This window comes from Sorex fumeus, unplaced genomic scaffold (genome assembly GCF_029834395.1).
Source record: "Sorex fumeus unplaced genomic scaffold, SorFum_2.1 ptg000007l, whole genome shotgun sequence".
Lineage (NCBI taxonomy): Eukaryota > Metazoa > Chordata > Mammalia > Eulipotyphla > Soricidae > Sorex > Sorex fumeus.
Genome location: NW_026606064.1, coordinates 27,452,718 through 27,472,376, shown reverse-complemented (window position 1 = coordinate 27,472,376; position 19,659 = coordinate 27,452,718). Strand labels below are relative to the sequence as shown.

Sequence of the window (19,659 nt, the reverse complement as noted above, 5' to 3'; positions counted from 1 at the left end):
CAATATGCAATGTTAACTAGGGGTAAATATAGAAACCTTACAATAGTTTAGTTCCATTTCCTCATTCCCAATCCTTGTGCTATTGGATCGTAATAGCACATAACATCATAATAGCACATAACTATCTTTATGCATATATATCTGTGTGCAAATTGTAAAATATAATTTTTCTCAAAGACTCCTGTCTTCTAAAGGTATTAAAATGAACATAGATAAGTAGATAACTAGGTAAATTCAGGAATAGGTATACACATGGAGCTGGATTAATAAATATCTATGTATATTTATCACATCTTTTTATTTATTCATGTAATATATAGATTATCTTTTGATACATTTTGTTGTAACCTAAAGTTCAGCATTTCTTAATGCAAACATGTTAGCAACTCTGTTCTTCTATTTATATTTATTTAAAAGTGTTTTTGAGCCTTTAATTTTGAATAGTTTCAGAATAATCTTTTAAAATTTGTAGTTGTTCCAGTATGCTATGTCATGTGTTTTCTCAGTAAGAAATTACCTATTAATCAGATTTTTGTATGTTATACATTATTTTCCCTTCTTGTGTAACTTTCTATATTTGGATTTTCTTCATTTGTTTTGCCTTATAATACTTTAATTATGATGTTCTTAAGTATAGTTGTTTTATTTATTCTCTTTGTCATTTGGAAATTTTTAATGATTTTCACCAAATTTGGGGAGTTTTTCATTATTATTCCAAAAATATATCACTTTTTTACTCTCTTTGCTCCTTAGATGACTTGTGTACTTTATGAGTCATGGGAGATGTTTCTTACACAATACTTTTAAATCTTGGAAGAATGATTAGAAATGAAAGAGGGAAGTAAAGTTGAAATACCAAATATTATAAGCAAATTTAGTTCCTAAAATATATATGCTGCATGTACACAACCAGGTCTAAAATGGGAAATATTGATGTTACTTGTTTTCTTTCTCCATTTTCACAAAATTTATTTGTAGGTGCATTTCCTCCTTCTGCCGTTTATGCTCGAAAAGACTTGTTACAACGATCTACCCATATTGCTACTAAAACTTTCCAAGCATTTCGCATATTTGTGAACAATGAGCTCAACGAACTCTACACAGGACTGAAGACAGCTCAGAAGTTCCTGAGACCTGGTGGTCGACTTGTTGCCCTTTCCTTCCATTCACTGGAGGATCGCATTGTCAAACGATTCTTACTAGGTATAAACATGGCAGAAAAGTTTAATCTAAGTGCTAGACAGAAGGTGAAACAAGCATCACAGTTGGATTTGGATCATGAAAACAGCGAAGAAGTCTGTATGGGAAGGGCCCCTCTACTGTGGGAATTGATACACAAGAAGGTACTTACTCCAGAAGATCAAGATGTACAGGATAACCCCAGAGGGCGTTCAGCCAAGCTTAGAGCAGCTATCAAATTATGAGAAAGTTGCAATCCGATCTTTCACAGTTTTCCTTATAGTTTCTCTTAACTTGTTCACATGATGTTCCTGAACAAATGAATATATGTTCTATATGTGCCTATAATTTGAGAGTTTTTTGAGTTTCTCTTAAAGAGAAATAATGGCATGATGCAGAAAGTTCATTCCAAGGACAGTCATATGTCAAATATGGAACCATATGTTTAGCTAAGCATTATATTTGACCTTTGAAATGTACTTTTTTTATTTAATCAGGGAAGCCTTTTTAAATACTACGTTTTTTTTCTTTAAATATACAAACTCAAGTTGTTTGGAGAGAGATTAAAGTCATATCTGCATGCCCTAAATTCTGGATTTAGATAGTCTCATTTACAACAGAGTTTCTGTGGCTTAAATAATTAATAATGATCATGGAATTTTAATTTCCCTACTTGGAATTGATTGCGACTATAGCTTTCTCAAATATAGATATGCAAATTTTAATTTTCAAGTGTTATTTTAAAAATGTATCATATTCATAAATTCATATTTTAAAGGAACTTTTCAGAATGACATGTGATTGTTTCCATATATTCCACAGTTAAAATGTATAATTTCTCTAAGAGTACACCCAAGGAATATTTCTTAAAATTTGTGCTTTGTGTTCATTTTAATTATAGTCCAGATGCCTTTAATAAAGAATTAATTCTCTTTATTTGAATTCTGCATATTTATTGAACGATTCAAACTTTTTTGACCAAGTCTATTTGAAATAGAAAACTCCATGATGGTTTCAGGACATTAAAATTAATATGCAATTAATTAATCTTTTTTACTTACAAATAGTAACTATAATTGTGAAATGTTTATTCAGTTCATTTGGTAGAGAATTCTTTAACAAATTGATAAGATTGATTAATATATCACATCAATTTTTATACAGAAGTATGCACTTCTTGTTTATTTTATTTCATTATTGAACAAGTACTGTACTAAGCATTAAAGAAACAAAGGTAAAAGCTGTGTAGACCCCGATAGGTGTCCTATGGAATTCTATTCTAGAAGAGAGGAACGATGATAATAATCACAAGAATCTCTAGAAAACTGACAGCAGAGTGAATGAAAGAGTTGCCCTTGCAATCACATTCATACAAATTATTCAAATAGAGGAAAAATGTATCATCTGTAGTATGACTGATTACAAATCCTGTATTGGTCAATCCAAATGAATAAAATAGCAATATATTAATACAGCCAAAGATTAAGAATTAAATAGATATAGGATGGGAAGATGGCTTTAAGTATGTGGAGTGTGTGCTTCGTATTCAGAGCCCCAGGGTCATCCACAGCACTGGATGACTTCCTACACAAAGAATGATGAGTAATCCCTGAGCACTGCCAGAATGTGGTCCCCAAAACATAAATTGGTATATATCAGCGGGTAGGGCGTTCGCCTTACAAGCGGCCAACATGGCCGACCCGAGTTCGATTCCTCCGCCCCTCTCGGAGAGCCCGGCAAGCTACCGAGAGTATTGGATATGCCAGACACAGTAACAACAAAGTCTCCAATGGAGACGTTACTGGGCCCGCTCGAGCAAATCGACGATCAACGGGAGGGCCTTTACCTTACCTTTATCTATATATATAGATCTAGCACTGTGGCACTGTCTCCCGTTGTTCACCAATTTGCTCGAGCAGGCACCAGTATCGTCTCCATTATGAGACTTGTTACGGTTTTTGGCATATCGAATATGGCAAGGGGAGCTTACCAGGCTCTGCCATGCGGGTGGCATACTCTTGGTAGCTTGCCAGGCTCTCCGAGAGGGACGGAGGAATCAAACCCGGGTCAAACACGTACAAGACAAATGCCCTACCCGCTGTGCTTTTGCTCCAGCCCATATATATAGATGTATTTAATGAAATTGTTGAAAATTTACCTCAGCCTAGTCTTATTTGCAAATGGAATATTTAGCTCCTGAAATTGTTTTCTCCTTTATTCAAATATTCAAATCTAAAAAGTCCTGATTGGTCCCAGATTTTAAGTAATTAAAGATCAGGTCAGAATGAGGAGGCCTTAATACATACATACCTGAAGTTTCTTCTTCTTCTTTTTAAAATTGAATCACTGTGATTTACAAAGTTACATAGTTTTTTTCATGATTTTCAGGCATCAATGTTCCACACCAATGCCTTCACCTGTGTTTACTTCCCTTCACCAATGTCCCAGGTTCCCTTCTACCCCCAGCCTGCCTCTATGACTCACCCTTTACTCTCTTCAGCATTCAGTCTTTGTCCAGAGTGATCATTTCCATCTGTCATGTCATAATGGTCCCTTCCCTCACCTATCCTCCTTCCCCACACAGTGGCAAGCTTCCTACTCTGGAAGAACACAAACCGCAAAATATAGTAGCTGAAGAAGATAGAGACAAAGACTGAAGTGTTTCCCCTACAAATGAAAGGATGCTTAAGAATTGCTCTTGACCACTTTAGATAGAAGCACGAAATAGATTCTCCTTCAGAGTCTTAAATTGAAGCTCTGCTGACACTTTGATTTCAGTCTCCCAGCCTCCAAAATAGTGTAAGAATAAATTCCTGCTGTTTAATATCACCCAATTTCTGATGATTTGTTATGACAACCTTAGAAAAGTAATATTCTAGTTTAAAAAATAGATGAATAATATAAATTTTAAAAAATAAAATCAATCTCAAAGTGTTATAATGTAAAATATGTTAGTTATTTGGAAATTTTAGTTTTGGCTAATATTATGTTGTTTTTATAACCTGGCTATGCACCAGGATTATTCTTTCCAATGTCTTAGTCTTTGATGTAGGATACCTAATAAAACACATAAAGAAGTTCAGATAGTCAGGATGGGGGGCGGGAGGGATACTGGAATTAGTGGTGGTGGAGAATGGGCACTGGTGGAAGGATGGGTACTTGATCATTGTATAACTAAAACCCAAGCACAAAAATTTGTAAGTCTACAACTGTACTTCATGGTGTTTCACTAATAAAAATTTTTAAGAAAAGAAGTTCAGATAGTCAACTGTGAAAATGTTTTTGGGAAATTCTAACTGCACAAAATTTAAGCTGGTTATTAAAGTGGATTATTAAAATTAATAGATTAATAATTATTGTAGCATTAATAATTATTGTAGCACTGTAGGACTGCCCTCCCATTGTTCATCGGTTTGCTCAAGCAGGCCCAGTAACGTCTCCATTGTGATATTTGTTACTGTGTTTGGCATATCAAATACATCATGGATAGCTTGCCAGGCTTTGCCATGTGGGTGAGATACTCTCGGTAGCTTGCCAGGCTCTCCGAGAGGGGCAGAAGCATCGAACTCAGATCGGCCAAGTTGGCCGTGTACAAGGCAAACGCCTTACCCACTGTGCTATCAAAAATTGATATATTTTCTACATATACAGAATTTCTTTTCTATTTCTGAATATCTGTATTGGTGCATTCTACCAATTTTTTAAAATATGGTAACTTCAGTGTTATTGTATAATAATGTTTATAGGTTGTATTTCTCACTTTAGAAATGAAATTTTTAAACTGAATAGAATTTTTAGTTGATTTTTTTTTTTGGTTTAAAAACGTGTAATAGTTACTATATAATTTAACAGAACAAATTTTGGGTTTTTTTGTGGAAACATTAATCACATCTTTTCTATTGTATATAATATATAACTTTATTTGCGTTCATTTATATTGAACTAGTCATTACGTTACAGCCAAGAGTTTATTAGAGAATCAGTATGCCTAACTGAAGTTTTATTTAGCAGTACTTAGTGATCAAGCCCAGAGGATCACACATGCAAGGTACGTGCTTTCCTACTTAAATGCGTCTAATTAAATATTTAAAGTTAGTACCTCTTAAATTTAATTTTCAAATACTTGAAAATTATATTTCAGAACTTTGACCATGAGTGTGGAAAGGTCGGACTGCAGCTGAATCTCACCAAGACAATGTTCATGAAAAAGGAACTAGTCCCTGATGTTCCATTTGCTCTCAATGGAACGAACATCTCCGAATGCAGCAACTATGTGTACCTGGATCGAGAACTCAACATGAGGAACGACTTGGTGCAGAACTGCGCAGGAGGAAGAGAGCATCGAAGGAATTTTTAAGAGGATGAAGAACCCTTGGCTCTGGGCACATCTTTTCAACTACACCATTCTTCCTGCACTGACATACACCTTAGAGACCTGGGCCCTACAAAAACAGGAAGAGAATGCTATTTAGGTCACCCAAAGAGGAATCAAAAGAGCTATGCTTGGAATATCACATTTCACTCAAGTAGGAGAAGGAATCCAGAGTTCCAACCTCTGTCGACGAATGAGAATCAGGGACACTGTCTCATTTGCCAAAGCATTGAAAACCAGATGGGCCGGACACATAATGCGATTTACAGATGACCGCTGGACTAGAGCTGTTACCGACTGGATTGCACGGGACGTCAAAATGCATGGCCACCCACCTACGAGATGATCAGACTTCTTCGTCAAAACCTTGAACAAATGGTTTGAGGCTCTTCTTGTTCAAGCAGATGCCATTGGGCTATACTAGCACATGACAGGGACAAATGGAGACATTGCTGGCGCCCACTCGAGCCAATCGAAGATCAACAGGATGACAAGTGATACAAGTGATATTTTCTTTTCTCTTTGCTAGCCACTACATATGTTAAGATATTATAAAATTATTTTCATTGTTTTTTAAATTACTGAATGCAGTGATGAATTTATGCTCCATACTAATTTCACTTGAAATTTCATCTGAAAAGAGTTTTTATTCGAACATTCAAAGTGCATGACAAAGAAAATTATCAACACTTTCATTTGACTAAAGAGAAAATATGTGTGTACTTTAATTCAATATGCATCTATTAAAAGCTTCCTACCTAAAGCCATTCAGGGCTTGCTTTTGAAGCCCATGTTCTCCTTTGATTACAGATTTCACTTGTTTCTGTGTTTTTTTTCCTTTTTTTTCTCTCTGGAGAAGCCTGAGTTCTCTTTTAAAAACATTTTCTCTCCTCTACTCTCATATCTTCCTAAGCAAGATTTGTTCAGTAAACTACATTAATCCACTAAAAAAATAAAAATTAAATTTTTTAAAAAGCCGACCATTTCTAAAGGTCTCATTATTGCTACTCTCCTCTCCTTTTAATTCTCCTTTTATTTTCCTTTCTCTTTTCACATTGGTACAGGAAATTCTGATGCCATCCAGAATGTTAATGTATATTTCAGATTTACTCTGATAAAAAAAATAGTACTCACACAAACTAAGGTCTATATGCTCGAATCTTTGTAATGGGTAAGAATGAACAAACGTTCCTAGCAAAAATTCTGTGATATTTTAATGTAGTTGCCTTTTGAGCATTTGTGATTATTATAGTATCATAATTATCTTACTAGGTATTTTTGTGTAAGCAACATTCTGTAATAGAAACTTTAAAATATGGATGAAATTAGGCTATTATTATACAGCGGGTAGGACACTTGCATGACGGACAGCTAGGCTCAATCTCCAACATCTATGGTGCTCTAAGCAACAGCAGGAGTAATTCATAAGTGCAGAGCCAGGAGTAGCCCCTGAGCATCTCCAGGTGTAACTCAAAAATAAACCAAAAACTGTGAAAGAAATTATGGGGTAAGGCCAGCTTCCTCTCCGATTTCCTGCAGAATACCTTCGCCTGCCTCTGGCGTGACTTGGACAAGTTGGGCATGCTGTCGGGAGAGAGAGAATGGAATCTGATCTCTAAGGATCCCGGGTTCGACCTCGGGCATCGCATACGGTCCCCCTTCTACGCCCACCCCAGCCTGGCCTGGCCAGAAGTGATCCCTGAGCAACACCAGGTGTGGCCCGGAAACCAAATGAAAGAAAGAAAAAGTAAGATCCAGCTTGTCCCTAGCACTGAGCACCCGGGGACCAGCCCCCAAATACGGAGCCGGGACAGTTCCCCAGCGCTGCCCGAGAGGTCCCCAAAACATAACAAAAAACAACCGCAAAAAGACCGAGCTTGGAATCCCAGCATTGCCACTGACTAGCCTGTTGATTTGGGGAGGATTAGCACAGCACGCTGGCCTCTGGATTTAAAGCTGAGCGTCTACGAGTCGATTTGAGATTAGTCATAAATCATCTTAAACTCTTGGAGACAAAAAAAAACTGAATTGGCCCAGAAAGCGTGGAAGGAAATTGCTGATTATCTTGCTGCTGGGAAGGATGAACGAGCTCGGATCGAGTGGAGCACATTGTCCAGAGGACTACCTGGTGGAGGACATGGAGATCCTGCAGCTGTACTGTGATCTGCTGCTGGCTCGGTTTGGCCTCATTCAGTCTATGAAGGAGCTGGATACTGGCCTGGCAGAATCTGTGTCTACGTTGATCTGGGCTGCTCCTTGGCTGCAGTCAGAAGTGGCTGAGTTGAAAATCGTGGCTGATCAACTGTGTGCCAAGTATAGCAAGGAGTATGGCAAGTTATGTAGAATCAACCAGATTGACACTGAATAACAGGCTGATGCACAAACTGAGCATGGAAGCCCTACCCCAAATCCTGGTGGAACGGTACCTGATCGAAATCGCCAAGAACTACAATGTTCCCTACAAGCCTGATTCTGTGGTCATGGCAGAAGCTCCTCCTGGGGTGGAGACAGATCTTACTGATGATGCGAAGAAAGGAGGGGCCCCTGAAAGAGGCAGAGTGGGCGGATTTGCAGCGCCAGTTGTGGGGCCTGATGGAGCAGTGCCCATGCCCATGACCATGCCATCTCCAGGCACGCCTTTTGCATACCCACTTCCCAAGGGACCATCAGATTTCAATGGATTGCCAATGGGGACTGATCCCAGTATTCATCCACCTCAGATACCAGCAACTCCCCCATCGTATGAATCTGTTGATGACATTAATGCTGATAAGAATGTCTCTTCTGCACAGATTGTTGGTCCCGTACCAAAGCCAGAAGCAAAGCCCTCTCCTAGACCCGTGGATACCTATGAAAACTTTGTGCTGCCAGAGTTGCCCTCTGTACCAGACACCGTGCCAACTGCGTCAGCTGGGGCCAACACCTCAGCATCCGAGGACGTTGACTTTGATGATCTTTCCTGAAGATTTGAAGAGTTGAAGAAGAAAACATAGACACTTAAAACGCGGCAATATCACAAGTTCTGAGAGTTGAGACTGAGCAGTTTCTCCTTGTAACAAAGAATCTACACGACCCTGTTTCATCTCCCAACCATCACTGAGCACACTCTTCTCTGGGCTCTTCCTGCTCTACCAAATTCTCTATTGCTCACAGGAGACTAACAACTGAATACTTTCTGAGCTGGAGTGTCCTGTAAGTGTGATCCCAGTTCTCTCACTCATCCCACCGTCCTTCACAGGGGAGAGAGAGGAGGTGAGAGCGAGTGGGAGAGTTGCCAGCGCTGGCTGGGCGCGCGGAGGAGACACTTCATGAAGTGTTCCAGCCATGAAGTGTTGCTGACCCCTCTGTACAAGGCCAGATTTACGGATATTTTCTCGCTCAAATCTGAATGAGAAAGAGAAGACTTAGGAAGCTGTTGTAACAGTTCCAGAAGCCTAGTCCTCTCGTTGTCATGTACACTACTCCTTGCTACAGGGCACTGTTCCACCTGGATCCAGTCGCAAAGCTTTTTTGAAAAGTTGAAAGCCTCTTTTAGTTCTGCTGGATTCTCAAGGAGCCCTCTGTGGCCTTTGGCTTTATTTTGAGTGCTGGTCCCCTTTTACCAGAGGTCAGCACTGTAAAAAATACTAGTTTTTGTTTTTGTTTTTGTTTTCCCTAGAGAATGTTCTGTGGGCTGGAAGTACTGGCAAAGAACTGGCCTCACATTGTGCAGAATGATGTCACCATTCCAGGCTAAGGTGGACTTCCAGTTGCCTTAATAGAAGTACTCAAGTCTCTTGGGTAATAAGCTGGAAAGCCTGTAGAAAAGGAGTTCCTGTTTTCATTTGAAAACTTTATGATTAAGAGAAACTTTAAAACTAATCTCCGATTCAGATTCTAATACCCATGTGGCTGCAGTAGTTCTCTGCTCTCCTGGGTGTCTGCTCCTTTGCCCCTAGTGAAGGCCATCCTCACCTGTGGGACTGGCTGTGCGATGTAGGATGGGACTTTGGCCTCTTTCTAATGTTGCTGTACATTCCTTTTTCAAGCATCTTTTCTTTAATGTTATTGATTGGTTTGTATCTCATAGCTCAGTAGCTGAAAATAAAGTTAAAGATTCTGTACCCTGCTTTCTCCACTGCTTTGGGTAAGCAATGAAGTACAATTTTGGATTTTAGAAGAGCGTATTACAAGCATGTGACCACACAGGGCACAGCCAGATCTCACCTTGGGCTCCCTGCCTCTGTTTATGCGGGATCTGGAATTTGCTTGGTTCTTCTTCTGGATCAGGGCTCCCCATTATCAAATTTGTGCCTATTTTTATTTTTCGGGAGATGGTAGTAGGAAAAGAATCTGGGCCTCCTGCATGCACTCCAGCTTGTTGAGCTCACCCTTGAGCACTGCATTTTTGATAAGCTGCAGTCAGCTCCATGTGATTTCTCGTTTCCCACGGCCATCCAGGAACACGGGTGTGGAGTATTCTCTTGATGGGTGCTGGATATTCTGTAACCATTTCCCGACAGTGCTAAGATCCATAAACATAGGACTGGCAGTCAAGGGGACTTTGATTTCTCACCAGTAAAAACTATCATAAACATCTGTAACTTTTCTACACAAAAACATTCAGAGTAATGAGATGGACTAGAATGAGTCTAGCAGGGCATTACAATGGCTCACCTTTGGAGACTTCCATCAGTGCCCATTGCTGATCTGGCTGTTTGCCTGTGTCTTCTGCTGCCTCTGGATTCCTAACAAACTTGAAAGCTTCTGTAACAGGATGTCTGTGAGGACAGCTGCTTTCTGAGTCTTCAAGAAGAAACAATAACAATAAAAATATCAACAACAAAAAAAAATTATGGGGTAGGGCCAAAGTGATAGTACAGCAGGTCAGGCATTTGCCTTGCATGCATTCTACCAGGGTTTGGTTCCTGCCATTCCATGTAGTCCTCTGAGCACTGCCAGGAGTGGTTCCTGAGTACAGAGCCAGAAGGTGTGGCCTAAAAACAAGTTATGGGATAAATGTAAATTTAATGATAAAAATGATGATTGGAGATATATTTTCACAGAATCACAATACCATATGTTTGGTGTCGAATGAAGCATGATTTGTAAAAATCATCATACTGTAAAGAGGCTAGATTTTACAAGTATAACTATTTTTGCATTATTTTCTCAAATTTCATCTGTTTATAGCTACTATATCGAAATAATGTTTTGCAACACACAGCATGAAATTCAAGAACACTAAGAGAAAATTTAAATCTAAATTATGCCTCACTCAAACAGGTACCTGCCCAGCGTAGGGCCCTTCCCGGGCCTGCGCAGCTAACTAGATTCCCCTAAGAACAGCTGGTTTTCACCCTTGGTCTGCGGGGGATGAGAATTGAGTCACACCACGTGCAAACAAAGCTGAAGCCCTCCAGGAACTCTCTCCTCAAACAGGTACCTGCCCAGCACAAGGGCCCCTTCCTGGAGCCGTGGCCACTAATGTGGCCGCAAAGTATTCTCCCACTACATACCTCATAGGAACCATAAATTACCCACTTAGATGGAACTTTCACTAGGTTAGCTTAACCAACAGAAACACATTAGCCAATAATTCATTAATCCCATCTCAATTTATTCTGAATCTTAAGTAGAATAATAACAGTGAGCATGAAGTTCTAAACCACACTGGTCACAATGGTAAAGCAACGCAAAAGCCCACGAAGCTTTCTTATTGAAGAGGCTAGCCCAGAAGACACCAACTGTAATGAAGTGCTAGAAAACCTCTCTAACAAGGAATTCAGAAGGGAGCTACTGAGGATGCTTAGGGAGCTAAAAGAAGCAATGGAAAGCAATGCCAATAAAACACAAGAGGATTTGAAGGTAGAAATGAGGAAAATACAAACAGAAATATCAGACCTGAAAAACCTGGTAGGTGAATTGAAAAACTCAGCAGTAACAGCTGCTGAGGACAGAATCAGTGATCTCGAAGATGAAGTCCAGAGACTCTCCAGAAAAGAGCAGAAAATGGAAAAGAGACTCACAATTCGGGAACAGATGGCAAGAGAAGATCGTGATGAAGCCAAGAGGGGTAACATAAGAATTATTGGAGTCCCAGAGGGACAGGAAGAAAACCTTGATGAAGAAGAAACTGTCAAAGACATCATTGCTACAATGTTTCCAGAGCTGAAGAAAACTTGTGACCACATTCAGGAGGCCCGAAGGGTACCAGCTAGAAGAAATCCGAATAAAAATACCCTAAGACACATCCTGATCAAAATGACCAAAACCTTAGATAGAGAGAAAATTCTAAAAGCAGCAAGATCAAAGAAAGAAATTTCCTACAAAGGGGGATCCTTAAGAGTCACAGCTGATTTGTCTGATGAAACCCTCATGGCCCAAAAACAGTGGTGGGATATAGTGAAAAAACTCAATGAAGTAAACAACTCACCAAAATTACTTTACCCAGCGAGACTCTCATTCATAACAGAAGGAACAGCACACAGTTTCACAGACAAACAACAGCTCAGGAACTTCATAGACTCAAAACCATGGTTACAAGAACAACTAAATGGGCTACTTTAAGACAAGACAGGCCCCTCAAATACACTAAGTTTCAATAGAAAAATGGGACAAAATTCCATAAAAATAATCTCTCTCAATGTCAATGGGCTAAACCCACCAATTAAAAGACAGAGTGGCAGGATGGATTAGAAAATTGAGCCCAACATTCTGCTGCCTCCAAGAAATACATCTCAATAGTCAAAGCAAACACAGGCTCAGAATCAAAGGCTGGAAAACAATACTACAGGCAAACAGCTCCCATAAAAAAGCTGGGGTAGCCATCCTTGTATCAGACCACATTGATTTCAGAGTGAAGAAGGTCATAAGAGACAGTGAAGGCCATTTCTTATTGATCAACGGATCTGTACAACAGGAAGAACTTACAATACTAAATGTATATGCACCTAATAAGGGACCAGCAAAGTACTTAAAACAACTACTCATAGATTCGGAGAAAGACATCAATAGCAACACAATACTAGTGGGAGACTTCAACACTGCTTTATCACCTTTTGATAGATCAACCAGACTCAAGCTTAGCAAGGACATACTTCATCTGAGGGAAAAAATGGAAGTAAGGGACTTAGTTGATATATACAGGACACTTCATCCTCAAAAAGCTGAATATACATTCTTCTCAAGTGTACATGGAACATTCTCCAAGATAGACCACATGCTGAGCCATAAAACAGACCTCCATAAAATTAAGAAGATAGAGATTGTATCAAAAATCTCAGATCATAATGCACTGAAATTAGAAGTAAATCACACACAAAAACAGAAAACTAAATCAAACACCTGGAAATTAAACAGTGTGCTACTGGACAACGAGTGGCTTAGAAAGGAAATCAAAGAAGAAATCAAAAGATTCCTGGAAATGAATGAAAATGACATGAGTTACCAAAACTTATGGGACACAGCAAAAGCTGTATTAAGAGGAAAGTTTATAGCTCTACAAGCATTCCTCAGGAAGAAGGAGCAAGCCTACATAAGGAACCTAACCTCACAGTTTAAGAGCTTGGAGAAGGACCAACAAAAGGTGCCCAACCCAAACAAGGAAATAATAAAACTCAGAGCAGAGATTAACGAGATGGAAACCCAAAAAACAATCCGAAAGATCAATGAAACCAAGAGCTGGTTCTTCGAAACTATTAACAAGATCGATAAGCCTCTAGAAAACTCACAAAGAAAGGGAGAGAGAAAACTCTAATAAACCGAATCAGAAATGAAAAGGGGGTCATTACATCAGAAACTACAGAAATTGAAAGGATCCTCAGGGAGTGCTTTGAGAAGCTTTATGCCACAGAACATGAAAACCTCGAGGAAATGGATAAATTCCTAAATTCCTATAGACTCCCAAGGCTGAACCAAGAAGACCTGTAATACCTGAACAGACCTATCACCATCAAGGAAATTGAAATGGTGATAAAAAAAAAAGTCTCCCCAAGCACAAAAGTCCTGGCGCAGATGGATTCACCAGTGAATTCTTCCAAATCTTTAAAGAGAACTTACTCCCATTAAGCTTTTCCATGAAATTGAAATATCAAAAACACTTCCGAACAGTTTCTATGAAGCAAATATACCCTGATACCAAAAACAGAGATACCACAAAGAAAGAGAATTACAGGCCAATATCCCTGATAAACACAGACGCTAAGATCCTCAACAAACTATTAGCAAATAGAATCCAACGTCTCATCAAAAAGATCATACACCATGACCAAGTAGGATTCATCCCAGGAATGCAAGGATGGTTTAACATTTGGAAATCGATCAACATAATCCATCATATCAACAAAAGAAAAGATATAAAAGCATATGATCATATCAATAGATGCAGATAAAGCATTTGACAAGATCCAGCACCCCTTTATGATAAAAAAAAAACCCTTACCAAAATGTGTATAGAGGGTACTTTCCTCAACATAGTTAAAGCCATCTATCTACCACAAGCCTACAACAAGTATCATCCTCACTGGGGGAAAACTGAGAGCCTTCCCTCTAAGATCAGGGATGAGACAGGGATGCCCACTCTCTCCACTGCTTTTCAATATAGTACTGGAGGTACATGCAACAAAGATATTAAGGGCATTCAGGTAGGAAAGGAAGAAATCAAGTTCTCACTATTCGCAGATGATATGATACTATACTTAGAGAATCCTATAACCTCTACCAAAAAACTACAAACAATAGACTTGTATAGTAAAGTTGCAGGTTACAAAATCAATACTCAAAAGTCCATGGCTTTCCTATATGCAAACAGTGAGAGAGAAGAAAGTGACATGAAAAAAAAATCCCATTCACAATTATACCCCAGAAAAGCAAGTACCTAGGAATCAGCTTAACTAAGGAAGTAAAGGACCTATAAAAAGAAAACTACAAAACGCTACTTCAGGAAATAAAAGAGGACATGAGGAAATGGAAAGATATCCCCTGCTCATGGATTGGGAGAATTAACATTGTCAAAATGGCAATTCTTCCCAAAGCATTGTACAAATTCAATGTGATCCCTATAACGATACCCATGACATTCTTCAAAGAAATGGAGCAAACATTCCTGACATTCATATGGAAAAATAAGCCTCCACGAATAGCTAAAGCAATTCTTGGGAAAAAAGAAAACCTCCCTAACTTCAAACTCTACTACAAAGCAGTAATAATTAAAGCAGCATGGCACTGGAACAAAGGCAGAGCTGTAGAACAATGGAACAGGGTTAAATATACTGACATCTCCCCTCAAACATATGATCATCTAATATTTGGTAAAGAAGCAAGAAAAGTGAAGAGGAGTAAGGAAAGCCTTTTTAACAAATTGTGCTGGCAAAACTGGACGGCAACATGCAAAAAACTGGGCTCAGATCTCTGCCTAACACCATGTAGAAAAGTAAGATCAAAATGGATTAATGACCTCAACATCATACCAGAATCCATAAGGTACATTAAAGACAAAGTTGGCAAAACCCTCCATGACATTGAAGCTAATGGTATATTCAAAGATGTCATGCCACTGGCCAAGCAAGTTAAAAAACAGAGATAGACAAATGGGACTATCTTACACTGAGAAGGTTCCGCACCTGAAAAGAAACAGTGACCAAAATACAAAGGCAGTCTACAGAATGGGAAAGGATATTCACCGAATACACCACCAACAAGGTGTTGATATCAAGGATATACAATGTACTGGTTGAACTCCACAAGAAGAAAACATCCAATCCCATCAAAAAATGGGGTGAGGAAATTAACAGAAACTTTCTAAAAGAAGAAATCGGAATGGAAAGGAGGCACATGAGAAAATGCTCTACATCATTACTCATCAGGGAGATGCAGATCAAAACCACAATGAGATATCATCTCACACCACAGAGATTGGTCCACATCCAAAAGAACAAAGCAACCGGTGCTGGCGCAGATGTGGCGAGAAAGGGACCTCCTTCACTGCTGGTGGGAATGCTTACCGGTTCAGCCCTTTTGGAAAGCAGTATGGACAGTACTCCAAAAATTAGAAATTGAGCTCCTATTTGACCCAGCAATACCACTCCTGGGAGTATATCCCGGAGAGGCAAAAAAGTGTAGTCGAAGTGACATCTGCACTTGTCTGTTCATTGCAGCACTCTTTACAATAGCCAGAATCTGGAAAATACCTGAGTGCCTGAGAACAGATGACTGGTTAAAGAGACTTTGGTTCACCTACACAATGGAGTACTATGTAACTGTTAGAAAAGATGAAATCATGAAATTTACATACAAGTGGTACTACATGGAAAGTATGCTAAGCAAAATGAGTCAGAAAAAGAGGGATAGACATAGAAAGATTGCATTCATCTGGGGAACATAAAGTAACAAAATAGGAGACTAACACCCAAGAATAGCCGAGATAAATACCAGGAGGTTTACTCCATGACTTGGAGGCCAGCCACACATGCTAGGGGAAAAGGCAGCTCAGATAGAGAAGGGAGCACCAAATAAAGGGGGTTGGGATGATCCTTCCAGGATGGGAGAAGCATGCTGAAAGTAGACTATAGACCAAACATGATTGCCACTCAATGACTCTTTTGCAAACCACAGCACCCAAAAGGAGAGAGAGATCAAAAAATAATGCCCTACCACAGAGGCAGGGGGGTTGGGGGGTGGGAGGGATACTGGGATCTGTGGTGATGGAAAATGGTCACTGTTGGAGGGATGGGTACTTGATCATTGTATAATTGAAACCCAAGCACAAAAATTTGTAAGTCTACAACTGTACTTCTTGGTTTGTCACTAACAAAAATTAAAAATAAAATAAAATAAATCTAATTTTTTAAGTCTGGTTACAACATTTTAAAAAATGAAAAAATCTATAGAATTAACTACACAAGTTGCAATGATGATATTTTAGAATTTCTTTCATTTAAATGAAATCTCACTAGGCATTTTGAACATCTTTTCTCTCATAAGCATCCATTATTTTACTTTTTAGAGAAAAGTAAAGAAAAAAATTCATATCTTAATAAACAAAGTCTATTTCTTTAATAATCTCACTTCTCCTTAGACATTTATTTTACCATAAATGCTGAACAAATTTTGTCCTATTTACATATGCCCTATTGAATATATCACAACACAAACCTTAAGATAAAGAGCACAATCTTCGTTTCTGATTTATGCCTTGACCAGTAATACTGATCAGGATAAAGCAACTGCAAGCTAACATCCGAGCTCGCAAAGCAGTGCAGAGATGCGATCAAGGAAGACCTCAAAGAGAGAAGAGCAGAAGTACTGGTAGATGTGGCAGAAGCCGGGAAAAGTATTTGTAACGCCCGCCTGTCCTTCGCCAACTATAAGACCAAGATGACTGCCCTCCGACGTCCTGATGGATCCATCACATCCTCCTGAACGGCAATGGAGAAGATTATCCATGACTTCTACTCAAATCTCTTCGATAGCCATGTCCACTTGCCAACATACCAAATTCCACAGGATGGATATGTCGTTCTCAATGTTCTCCCTTCCGAAATCCGACACGCCATTTCGTCGGTAAAGAAACAAACAGCACCCGGCCCAGACAAGGTCAGACCTGAACACCTGAAGAACCTGCCGTCAGTACTCATCAATACACTGGCTCGGCTCTTCACTCGCTACCTGTCTGAATGCAAGGTTCCGTCCCAATGGAAAACCAGCAGGACTGTACTATTCAAGAAGGGAGACATCCATGACATTGGCAACTATCGCCCGATCTGCCTATTGTCTGTCATCTACAAGTTGTTCACTCGAGTCATCCTAAATAGGATTGGCAGAACACTAGATGAAGGACAACCATGCCAGCAAGCAGGGTTCTGCAAAGGATTCAGCACCATCGACCATATCCACACGATAACCAAGCTCATTGAGGTTTCTCGGGAGTTCAAGATGCCGCTCTGTTTAACGTTCATTGATTTAAAGAAGGCCTTTGATTCTGTTGAGACGGAAGCGGTCATTGAAGCCCTAGCCAATCAGGGCATTCAAGCCCAATACATCAGGATCCTCCGTGAGCTGTATTGGGGATTCACTACCAGGATCTCACCATTCTACAAAGAAGTGATCGTTGATGTCAAGAGAGGGGTGCGGCAGGGTGATACCATTTCACCGAAACTCTTCAGTGCCACCCTCGAGAACATCATGCGATGACTGGAATGGGAAGGAATGGGAGTGAAGATAGATGGTCGGCAACGACACCACCTCCGCTTTGCTGATGACATTGTTTTAATAACACCAAACATCAGCCAAGCGGCACAAATGCTTGCCGACTTTGACTGTGAGTGTGGAAAGGTCGGACTACAGCTGAATCTTACGAAGACAATGTTTATGAGAAACAGCCTCGTTCCTGACGCCCCATTCGCTCTCAACGGAACAACCATCTCCGAATGCAACAGCTATGTGTACCTAGGTCGAGAGGTCAACATGACAAATGACCTGGAACCCGAGCTGCGCAGGAGGAAGAGAGCGGCTTGGAACTCCTTCAAGAACGTCGAAGAAATAGCTAAGAGGACCAAGAACCTCCGGCTCCGGGCACATCTCTTTGATTCCACTGTTCTTCCTGCATTAACATATGCCTCAGAGACCTGGGCCCTACGCAAACAGGATGAGAACGCTATTCAGTTCTCCCAAAGAAGAATAGAAAGAGCTATGCTTGGAATATCACGTTTCACTCAAATGAGAGAACGAATCCGGAGTTCTGACATCCGTCGACGATCAAGGATCAGGGACGCTGTCTCATTTGCCAAGGTGTCGAAAATCAGATGGGCTGGTCACGTAATGAGATTTAAAGACGACCGTTGGACTAGAGCTGTTACTGATTGAATTCCACGGGATGTCAAAAGACCGCGTGGCCGCACACCTACCAGATGGTCAGACTTCTTCGTCAAGGTCATGAACGATCAGTTTGAGGCCCTTCATGTTCCCGGAGCGAACAGATGTCATTGGGCTACACTAGCACGTGACAGGGACAAATGGAGACGTTCTGGCACCCTCTCGAGCAAATCGACGACTAACGGGAAGTTAAGTCATTAAGTGATTAAGTTACCACATGATTTCATATTTTTCACAAGAAAAGCATTATTGTCTAACTAGTTTATGTACTGATGTGAGACAGAAGTAATTGTCTTGTAAATAATATTGGTTTTGGGGGTCAGAAAAACTTCAGTTCTTCATATAAATATATGCATATTAATATATGCAATATTAATGTGAGCATACTATTTATATCTCCTGAATTCTCATTTATTTCCATTTATATGAGAATAGTATAGGTAATTTGTTATCAGGTTCCTGTGGATCAAAAATACTCAAGGAATAATTTTCAGTTGAAAATTAAGGTCACCACGATGTAACATAACACGTTTGTAAATAGTATGGTTTGGAATATATGTCATATTCTTGGTAGTTAAAGTGTATCTTTTGCATCAATAGCAAAAAATTATTGTTATAGATGTTTTTATTTTGGAATGTTTAGCCTATTTATTTAACATACCCTGTATTTGCTAAACTTTGACAGGGCACATAAAATAAATAGTCATGACCCTAGTGGAGTGTCCATTTATAATAACATGAAATGGTGGAAATGATGTTGGTGGGTGTGGGTGGGGGAACCAGTAACTTAGTATTCATTTGTCTTCCTATATTTACACTTCAGTAAACAGCCAGCCTAAGTGGTCTTTTTAGTATAGTATGTTCCAAAATGCATTTTGATAAGGAAAAGAAAAATGAGCACTTTATGGACTGAAGATGGAATATAGGTAGGGCATATAAAAAGTGGTTTCTATTTCTCCACTCTAAAGCCAAGAAGAAGAAACTGAAGTACTAATAAAAGTTTATGATACAGGCATGGAAGGGAAAATAACTGGTGAGTGATAAGTGGACCATTAATAATTACAATGAGGTGATTTTCTCTTTTAAGTAGATATCAGAACAGTAATCATGTAATTCCTACTTGTCACCGCATATCGTGGAATTTACAAAGCCTTCTTATTCTGAGATCTGTTTTAGTGGAATACTTATTCTTGTTCGAGTATTTAGTTTAATCAAGTTTTCTTGTCCTCGCCAATATTTTTTTTTGGAAGAGTGGG

The 19,659-nt window shown here is 39.4% G+C and overlaps 1 protein-coding gene and 1 pseudogene across 5 annotated transcripts in view; both read left to right on the top strand.

Moving 5' to 3' along the window:
- METTL15 (methyltransferase 15, mitochondrial 12S rRNA N4-cytidine) overlaps positions 1-2,158 on the top strand; it is a 231,798-nt gene extending 229,640 nt beyond the window's left edge. For all 5 annotated transcript variants that reach the window (XM_056133683.1, XM_056133712.1, XM_056133693.1 and 2 more), the window contains exon 6: positions 979-2,158. In XM_056133683.1, the coding sequence (XP_055989658.1) occupies positions 979-1,424 (446 nt within the window). In that variant the 3' untranslated portion in view covers positions 1,425-2,158. The remainder of the gene's footprint in view (positions 1-978) is intronic.
- A 4,895-nt stretch (positions 2,159-7,053) lies between these two features.
- Positions 7,054-8,544, top strand: LOC130043331 (IST1 homolog; annotated as a pseudogene).
- The last annotated feature ends 11,115 nt before the right edge of the window (positions 8,545-19,659 follow it).